General features: G+C 37.1%; 1 protein-coding gene across 2 annotated transcripts; it reads right to left on the reverse strand.

Moving 5' to 3' along the window:
- Positions 1 to 443: 443 nt before the first annotated feature.
- Positions 444 to 7,500, reverse strand: LOC110768540 (phosphatidylinositol/phosphatidylcholine transfer protein SFH3-like). 2 transcript variants are annotated; one of them, XM_021972298.2, is made up of 15 exons: positions 7,398 to 7,500; positions 7,035 to 7,217; positions 4,568 to 4,796; positions 4,360 to 4,459; positions 3,989 to 4,255; positions 3,696 to 3,773; positions 3,472 to 3,573; positions 3,330 to 3,379; positions 3,094 to 3,193; positions 2,516 to 2,737; positions 2,288 to 2,365; positions 1,697 to 1,834; positions 1,472 to 1,555; positions 1,307 to 1,372; positions 444 to 1,193 (listed from the first exon to the last, which is right to left on the reverse strand). In XM_021972298.2, the coding sequence occupies exons 2-15, from the start codon at positions 7,072 to 7,074 to the stop codon at positions 1,176 to 1,178; spliced, it is 1,572 nt and encodes a 523-aa protein (XP_021827990.2). In that variant the 5' UTR covers positions 7,075 to 7,217; positions 7,398 to 7,500; the 3' UTR covers positions 444 to 1,175. The 2 variants fall into 2 exon arrangements, with proteins under 2 accessions (XP_021827990.2, XP_021827987.2); XM_021972295.2 differs by lacking the exons at positions 7,035 to 7,217; positions 7,398 to 7,500 and adding an exon at positions 5,127 to 5,499.
- Between the last annotated feature and the right edge of the window lie 2,650 nt (positions 7,501 to 10,150).

Here is a 10,150-nt window from a genome sequence, read left to right on the forward strand (position 1 = left end):
AGTTAGCTAGGGTTAGGAAAGGGTTATGGCAATCATAGATTTAAGTCAAACATTTGAGTTATTTCAGCAATGTCATGCTATATTAAGATGCTTTCATCTTGATTTGTTGCAATATTTTGGTTTATCTTTGTGGTCAAATTTTGGTGTACCTTTTAGGGTCTATATCAGTTCTCCATGTTATCTAAATTAAAATTCCAATGATGATTAGGTAAGAAACTCTTAGTTTAATTTTGTTCTTAATTTAATTTCAATGATGATTAAACCAATTCATGAAAATATTTTGGTTCTATAAATAAAATCTTATTTTCGGCCCTACATGATGCGAGGCTTAAACACTTACAGGGTTATGTTTCAAGAGATGAAAATTTAAAATTTAAATATAAAAAATATAGTTTGCATAACAAGTTGGGGGGAGAGGCGACATAATATTTGAACTCCAGAACTTCACAAGGGACCTAAATATTAAAAAGGAAAAAGTAAGAACCGCATCTAATTAAGTATTTGATACAAATTTTTTTTTGTTTTTTGTTTACAAACGAAGAGTTGAAACTGTGGACTAGAGCCTAATTACTATTTTTCTTTTAATCTCAAAACTGAAAATTCTCTTTATATGAAGATATTACAATTGCAGATGCATTACTTGCAAGGCACGGAAATAGCCACATAGGACCCTTCATCCATATGTTCTCCCTCATCCATATCACATACAATTCCTGAGCCAAACCCTGCAATATCTTTTGCAAATTGTATTGTATTCCTTCCAAATAGCCCTGTAGTTCTATAGTTTTTTTTGTGTGAAAAGTACCTCTGTAGCGGTTTTTCAATAGCTGCCAACATCACGTCCCGCATCTCTAATAGTTATTCCAACCCCTAGGTGCATGTTTTGTCTTCCCTTAGTTATATACATTGGATCTTATAAAACAACCCAGGAGGAGGCTCTTACTTTTGTGAGGAGTACTTTGCATATTGGAGGATGGTTTTCGGTTGCTAATTTGGAACTCCTCGCACAACAACAATGCCTGCTGTTATAACATGAATAATGCAAGGTAGAATTCCTGTCATCCCAAATAGCCCAACACAGATAGGCAGACATTTCCACTTCTTCCCTCATGAGAACCATGCAAACTTGCACTACTAAATCAACCACACGAGATAAATGCTTACGTTGATCCCCCTCACCAACAGAATAAACTCTGCAATTACAGTCCAAAACACTAGAAGGTCAAAATATAAACTTGCAATAGAACTGAGATGGACATAAAGTTTAACTGGCCAAGCAGATATTAGCTATTAATAAGTTACATACAAACTTCTTTTCCTTGTCAACCGAGGCTAGAAGCTCCTCCTGTTTATGGCGGGCTTCATCAAGTGCCTGCAAAAATGAAACAAGAAGAAAATGTCTAGATTTTCTTTTTCTGGATTTAACTTTGTACGCAACTTCTATAATAATTCAAGAGTATCAAGATTTTACTTTCTTGGCTTCTGACAGCTCTTGTTCCAAAGCATTGACGCGGTCAAGAGCAGCCTTCAGCTTTTCCTCCTTTTGAGTCTCAACCTTGACAAGAAAAGGCACATATAGAAAATGTACTTGATTACATTTATTTTTCTCTTGATTTGGATCTTTAGTTTCTGTTCCTTAATTTTTGTTTTTGTATGCAACTTCACCGACAGAATTCAAGAATACCAAGATGATTACCTGCTTGGTTGAGGACAACTCTTGTTCTAAGGCACTGAGTCGGTTGAGAGCAGCGTTCAGCTTTTCGGCCTCTTTCTCAGTTCCCTTGTCAACCATTGCCTCAAAATATGGGCTATTACATATTCTGGGAGTTAAAAGCTGCAAAAGATGAAGCAAATCAAAACATAAAATGATAATGGCCCAGCAAGTGCCGGATCCAGAATTTTATCCTCATGGAGGCTAAGCTGAACTATAATAAGACTAAAAAGTTTTGAAAAGGAGAGAGGTTGAGAGTTAAGTGTTAACTAATCCATAAGTAGGTAAATCTAAAAATGCAAATGGTTTTCGTGATTAAAAAACACATAGTTGCTTGCAAGAAGCTACAAAACAAGTTGCCCAGTGATGCTTGAAAGGGGTTAAAAACCTAAAGTTTTATGCATATGAAAGAAAAAGGGATGAAGTTGCAAATAGCCACCCTCTTTTCAGCAGCAAAACTTATATTAGGATGCTAACAGCCTGAAACTAGTAAAGAAAACAAAGGTATCACAGAATTCACATGTTTGGGTCACAATTGTAAAATGTAGATGGAACATGAAAGTCCCGTAAGCTTACATCTTCAGGCACAGAGGAGAGATGATCCACATGCATTTCAGCCTCTAAAAAGGTGTCTGAGCAGAAAGAATCCATTCTCTTCATGCAGGACCATACCAAGAGAAAATAACGAAGAAATATTAAGTCAGGAAATTGATCATTTATAAAAACTGAGAGAAGACAGTTAAACACATAAATAAATAATAAATAAATAAAAAAACACACAAACTTGAGCCAAGGTCTCCATACATTTGTGCAAGCCTGATCATCTTCAGAGATTATCTTCTCCTTGTTAGAGAGTGTCTTCTCTGGTTCAGAGATTGTCTTCTCCTCTTTCTCCTCTTTCTCCTCTTTCTCCTCTTTCTCCTTTTTCTCCTTTTTCTCCTCTTTCTCTTCTTTCTCTTCTTTCTCCTCCATATCACCTGATTGAGTGTTGCTTGTGCTTTTGGCCTCACGATAACTCTGAACTATCTGCCTCATGAAAATAACAGATTTTGTGATCTTTTGTTCACGTTACACTATGAATTAGGAGATGTCACAATCAAAGAAAAGTCAAATACTTGTTGATAAAATTAGTTGGTTTACCACTTTTCCAAAGGCTAAGCTGTTAAATTGTGGGCCAACAATTATTTATTATTCTAACATTCCCTCACATGTGGGCCTCTTTCCAACAACACTAGAGCCCAACATGTTGAATTCAACCTAATATTGAGAGGTTGTAATTGAGGGATTCGAACTTAGGTTGGTGATTTAACAAAATCCCCAAAAGCTTAAGTTGTTAGGTTTGTGGTCAATAATTATTTCATGTTCTAACAGTAGAAAATCACCTTCATTATTTCTGGATCGTTCCATGGGCCCTTATCAGATATCATACAGCCACCCTTATCAGCACAAGTACAAGTACCACCCAAAAACTCTGGCAGCTCGCTGCAGGTTCATTATAAGAAAGAGTGTTATCACAGGAAGCTTGATTAGCTTAGATTGAACTAGATACAGATTAACGTACAGCAAGATGAAGAACAGGACTGAAGAAAATATATTTTTCCTAAAAGGACACACATACCTAGCCTCAATTATTTCAAGCAACTTGCTCTGGTATTGATTTCCAAGAACCTAATGCATAATCACCAGCACCTTTAGCACAGTACTAGATCATAAATTTCAAATGAGCACTAATTTATAGTGAACAAATGGCCGAAACTTACGTTAATTTTTGCAGTGGTCTTGGGATCAAGGAAAGATTTGACAGTGTTCCATAAGAGCCTAAATCCAGAACCAGCATTGATGATGAACATACGGTTCAGGGTCTACGTCAAACAAAAGATTCAATCAGCGCCACAGAATACAAAGACTACCTTTCACGCTACGGAACCAAGCCAAGAAGCTTGTTACATGCAAACTTGAAATGATACAGTTTTTTACAGGATACCTCAGGATAATTGTCACCATCAACCTTCTGAAGGCGCTGGATAAGTTCCCTTGCAGATTTATTTAAGCTTGTAAGCCCCTGCACACCGTTTATACGAATACCTATTACCTCTCTTAAAAATTAAAATTAAAAGTATGGAAAAATTTAAATGTAATAACATCATGTTTGACACCCCACTAATTTAGATGCAACCAGCAGATCTCCATCATTAACTCAATGAAAAGATCACTTTGTCGTCAGTATAATTGAGTATCTCCAATTGGCCTAAACTAAAAGAATGAGTTTTCACGTACCACTCCTTGTACATCCAGAATAGTGGTGCTCTGATCAATGTGCTTCTTTGCTGCAATGGAACAGGCAGGGAATTTACATATAAAGGTCCTCTCAAACTCCCGTATGTGGTACTTCACATAACGTTCCATTGACGTCACTTGCATCAGTTTGTTAGAATCAACTTGACCAAGTCTCTCCATGTAGACCGGTCGTCCATCCTTATCAACTCCATGATGCCCTTGTGGATAGTATTTCAAGACTTCATCAACTTCCTTGAACTCAAAGTCCTTAACAAGGAAATAACCAAAGGGGAAATTTCAGACACATATTAGATAGTCAGGCTAAATTGTCTCCACTATATTCCCAGATTGATAAAAGCATTGAAGAATACCTCCATAATAGTGTCAGCACCAAATTCCTGCCTCCACTGTAGCATGTCAGACCACATTTGCTTTGTTTTCTCAAGGTCAAATTTCCGGGCCCTTAGAAATCTGTACCATCATACAAGAATATAACAAACAATCTATTCATAACCGGATAATAGCAACTCAGGCATCACAAATCAATGTTAGTAGCAATCAAAACAGAGAATGTGTAACCTTAGCATCATATGAGTATCATCATGTTTTGAGGGCAGTAGTTCTTCCGAGATAAGTGCTTGCCGGAGTTCCTGAGCTGCCTTTAGCTCCTCTGCATCAATGTCATCCTCCATAGGGAAAGACATTACCTTGCTATTCCTTCGACCCTTATTGAAGGAGTTTGTAATCATGTTGGCTGCCTTCTTAAAAGACCCAAGCTTTGTTTTCTTCTCATCCTCAGAGTTTTCATCTACACAGAGAACAAGTGAAAATAAATTGACCCACAAACACAAGGCTTTTACTTTTCCATTTTCTCCTAGATATTATGAAATCAAAATGCAATCAAGAACAAAATGAAAATGAGTGATTTGAATGGGAAAAAGAAAACCCAACAAACCAAAACTGAGACGATGAATGTTAGCTAAACAAATTCAACAAAAGAATATCCTTTTTGTAGGTTACTTTGTACTGTTATGTCTATTCAGAAGGAAATATCTACTTTTAAAGTAATGGGTGTATTCTTGAACAATTTTTCTCTCCAAATATAAAGAAAAGAATTACATCTCTGCCTGCAACTCACCCAGTTGTGTTGAGATTTGATCAAGAGAAACAATTATTGATCTTCTTCTGTCAAAAATGTATTGGGCTGAAACCAAAAATCTGAACCCATGACCCCAAAACATGCTTGGTGGATCCCAAAAGGCCCTGAGAGCACTCTATCTCTTAACCACAAGAAATGGTGGGCAACACAATTTCCTCCATTAGAGGTGGTCTGGCGGCAGCAAAGGCCACCAAGGTGGCGCGTTGGTTGAACAGGCCGCTCCTGGCGCATGGAAATGGCAGCGAAGGCCACTCAATCCGACGCGCGCGAAATAGGATCTTTTTTTATTTTTATGTTTCTTATTTCGAACGGCAGCGGCAAGTTCAATCGAACGGCGAATATCTTTTTTTGATTCCTTTGTATTGTTAGGGCGGCCTGTTAGAAGCAAATATCTACCAAGTTTTTTTTTGAAATTATTGTTTTTTCAATACACATTTTTGTGATAAATTATAAAATTTATATCTCCATTTACATCTCTGACTGATATAAATAGATTTTTCACCCTAATGGGAAGATTTAAACTCGGATGGAGATGTAAAAGTGATGTAAATCATATTTACACTCCAATCGAAGATGCTCTAAACTTATTTCTTACTCCACATTCACATCCATGTTTCGCTCTACTGTGCAAGATTCCGTACACTCTCTTTTTCTCGGTGTGTGGCCCTCCAATTGGGGATGTAAAATAAGTTGCAGCATCCTTCCATCTCTTTTTTAGTCTATTGATGAGGTGGGAGTTTTACAACTCCATTTCCAGGTCCATTGGAGTGAACAAAAGCCATTGGGGATGAAAATCAGTCACATCTCCATCCCCATTTACATATGCATTGAGGATGCTGTAATGAATGGACTTAAATTCTAAGTAGTGGGACTAGAACTCGATTAGCATATGCTCTATACGCTAATCGGTAGTGGAAAATACTTCATCACACACACTGTCAACCACTTGAATCATTAGATTCTTGATCCTAATTGTGTTTTTCTTTTAACCTAACCAGGTTGGTGTAAATGAGGAGATTGCATAAAAACCATGACTGGAGTAGGACATGAACTTACTCTATCCCTCAACTACATTATCTCTTGTTTATACCAAGATGAACGGCCTATTGGAAAAAGACATGTGGACAAGGTAGGGCATGGTTATGGTAGCCTTCGGCACCTGGCCTACCGATCCTGCGATTAGGGCAACTCTCTTTTCCGGGACACGTGGCATGCTCACAACCGATGTCTACAGTCCCACATCGAAATTCTAAACAATATGCACACCTCCCAAGGCCTATAAAGGAGGGCAACAATCCCAACGGCATACTGTCTATTGATCTGTCAGTTTAATTTACTAAATCTGAACTAACTTAAGCATTGGAGAGTTTTCGGCCGATACCACATCGGTGCGTTTCCCATCTTGCAGATCACACGCTCTACTGAGGCCCAAAACATTCCGAAGGCCCAACATCACTAATTTGAGCCCAAAAGTGCAGAACCACTTTTTCGCATCAACATCTCTCATTAAACCATAAGAGAGAGATTAAGAGGACTTAAAGCATGTACGTAAGCTAATCTATATTGCTTGTTCGTGTTTTTCTGCTCTAGGCAAACCCCTAAACCTTTGACCCCAAAAAAGGGCAAACCCTAAACCTATAATGTAATATTGTATGGAAATTTTGTGTATTTATTCCTCATCAATATGGAAACCTAAGAACTCAAAAATGTTGATTGATTCAATTTCAGAAGATCACATAAATAACCATCAAACTACATATTCATTTCATAACAATCATTAGAATTATACATGGGATTTCATATAAAAACCTAAAAATCATGAAGATCATTCCAAAGATTGAGGAAGAACATATGTAGAGAGACAAAGTATTGGATATCATAACGTACCAGGTTTAAGGTTTCGGTCAACATCAGATATTCCAGACATATTGTCGATCGAACACGATTAATATATCTCACAAGGTTGCTCAAGTGTTTTGAGACCGCCAGAGGATAGGAGAGTCAAGCACTTCTGTATCATAAGGTGCTCAAAACTAGAGCCCTCGGGGGATATATGCCTCTACCTATAACCTTGTACATACAAAACAAAACACAAATCAAAGATTACAAAAAACAAACATTCAAGAAAAATCCAAAGGCAGAAACAATCAGGTAAGTAGCATGCATGGAAGTAATTAGAATCAAATTAATAAGAAACCTGATCAATATTACCAAATTTGAAGGGAAAAATAATTATGTAGGCGAGAATACCTTTTGACAAGAATGTAGGGGGTTAAGTGGGGCTAATAACTTCAGTGATTTTGAGCACTACACCCCCACATCCATGGTCAGAGTTCAACTATCGCCCTCCCCCCGCCCTTCTTCCGGCTTTAGACTTGCTTTGTATCAGGGAAAAAAAAAAAAAAGAATGTAGAGGGTAGGAGATAAAAGTGGTAAGCATATATATGGCCCGGATTAATCTCAGAGATTGCACGGCCAGAGAGGGAGGACGAGGATGACATGACTGATATAGAAAAGAAAGAGTTAACAAGAATGGAGATTATTTTTCATTTCCATTGACATGGTCTCTGCTGTGCATGCATTGCCCACTTTTGGCTTTCTGTTGGAAGAGAAAGACAGTATGCGAAATGCAAGCCACCCCATTCAATCTCATTCTTTGTTTTCCACGCAAAAACCAACTTTTGTTTTGTTTTTTTTTGGTTTTCCAAACGGTATTTACCTATTTCCAGGCAAAATTACTATAAACTCTTGTGCAACTTCATCGAAAAATGTCTTAACATATTTTTTTTAACCGCATTAACTGACTACATGATGCGACCATTAACTTTAGGAAAATGCTAGGCTTACCACATTTTTCATACCACATTCATACCACCTCTCTAATAGAGGTGGACCCCATTGTATTGGTGGGCTCCACCTCTATTAGAGAGGTGGTATGAATGTGGTATGAAAAATGCGGTAAGCCTAGCATTACCCTTAACTTTATTCGATCAACTGTAATAGCTAGCCAACTATTCTTACCACATTTTTATACCACAATCCTATACCACTATTACCACATAATGTGACACCTTACTTGGACATGCCACGTCATTTAATTTCATTTTAAGTTATCTTATTTTTCATTCATTTCGGTTAATATATTTAATAATTATAAATAATAATAAACTTTGGCAGACTTCTCATATTCTTGCGTCCTTCTCCTGCACCACTCTTCCTCTCCCTCAATCAATTTCCTCCTCCCTCTTGAAAGTCCCTCTAAACCCTTCATCCTCCCTCCCTCCTCCTTTCCAGAACAAATGGAAAAAGCATCACAAAATATACAAAAGAGTAAATTTAAAAAAAAAAAACACAGCAGGGTCAATGCAATTGATAGGAAAAGACCAATCATCGTAGATAGATATGAGAACTTTTTGCCATGAACAATGGCCCTTTCGACTCCTTTAATTTTCAATGAAACAATTAGATAAAATCATTCTTTATAAAAGTAAAAAGGAAAGAAAATATGGTATCAAATAAGAATCAACTAAAATAATGGAGAACAGAGAATGGCCGGAAGGACAAGAAGGGAGGAGGCTGTGGCGGTGGGAGAGAGAAGAAAGAGATGGAGTGGAGAAAACGTAAGATCTAATCAAATTTTTTTACAAGGTTTTTAATTAGAAAATTAAGAAACTTAAAATGAAATTATATGACATGGCATGTCCAAGTAATGTGCCACATCATGTGGTATAAAAATGCGGTAAGAATAGCTATAGCATTACTCAATTTTATCTGTTTTTCTTGTCACTAGAAAACTAATTGTTTGCTTTACATTATTATTATTTCTCTTGTTTAGTGTTATCTTTCAAATTTTTATAGGGAGAGTAGCAGTTCTGTTATATTGTACATGTTGTACGCTCAACTCTAACCATATTAAAATAACTAAAATAAATTGGTGTAATAAATCGGGGGTGTTGTACCAACGGGCCCAATAGGAGCCTATTACATGTCCAAACCATGAACCGATGAAAGGGAAAGATTTTGGGAAGGAATTGGTCCATAAATCCAAGAGTAAAGTTAGCTGCTGCATGTGGGTTATACAACAAGGGTTGGTGTGTGATTTGCATATCAATGTATGTTAAGAATTCAAGGGTCTATGTAGACAAGAACAAGGAATTCGACATGGGGATCTCGTTTCTACACAAGAGATCCCATTTACCCAATTTTAGCTTTGTGTGGAGCACCTCCTCACCCAAAGTGCATTGAGGCAAGAGGTTTCTTGCCATGGTGGAGTTCTTGGGAATTGCCAAAACGATTTCAAGAGATTTAAGAGGTTCTATAGGTCAACAACTGTCCACGGTTGATTGATGGTTCACCAAGGTGGTTAAGATTGGCTCACCATGAGATGTAGGAAATAAGAATGAAGCAGCGACCGGTTAGAAATCGTCAAAGAGGAGTAGAAGTCGCATAGCAGGCTGGCGTATAGTCCATCGATAACAAGATCTTAGAGTGTGTCGGCACAACATGAGTCACAAGATAAAACATTTGGGACTTTTCTCTAACCAATGGCCGTGTATATATTTATGTGGGGGCGGATCTGTGGCACCATATTTTTAACACAAGTTTTGACATAATTTTTGGGCCATTAGATTACTCCACTTTTAATGGATGAGATTAAATTTGACATGACTTTTTGACATTAAAAAAAAAAAAAATGTTTTTCTCTCATGTCATCCATTAATCTCATGTCAAAAAATATTTTAAACATTGGAGCTTAAAGACTTTTAAACGTGTCATATATATTGGGTTTTCATAATCTTTTCATGGGCTTTTGCCTCTGGGAAGACTTCAACATGCTCTCCCCAGTTTTTGGGGAGCTAAAGATAGGAGCTTAAAGACTTTTAATGGTTGTTGCAGAAGCACTATAGATAAAAGTACCATAGGTTTTTCTAATGCAAATAACTATAATTCAAAAGCAATAAAAATGAAAAAAATATAAAAAGGTTGTTGCAGAAGCCCTGAAC

The sequence above is a fragment of the Prunus avium genome, chromosome 8, assembly GCF_965620075.1.
Source record: "Prunus avium chromosome 8, drPruAviu1.hap1.1, whole genome shotgun sequence".
Taxonomy (NCBI): Eukaryota; Viridiplantae; Streptophyta; class Magnoliopsida; order Rosales; family Rosaceae; genus Prunus; species Prunus avium.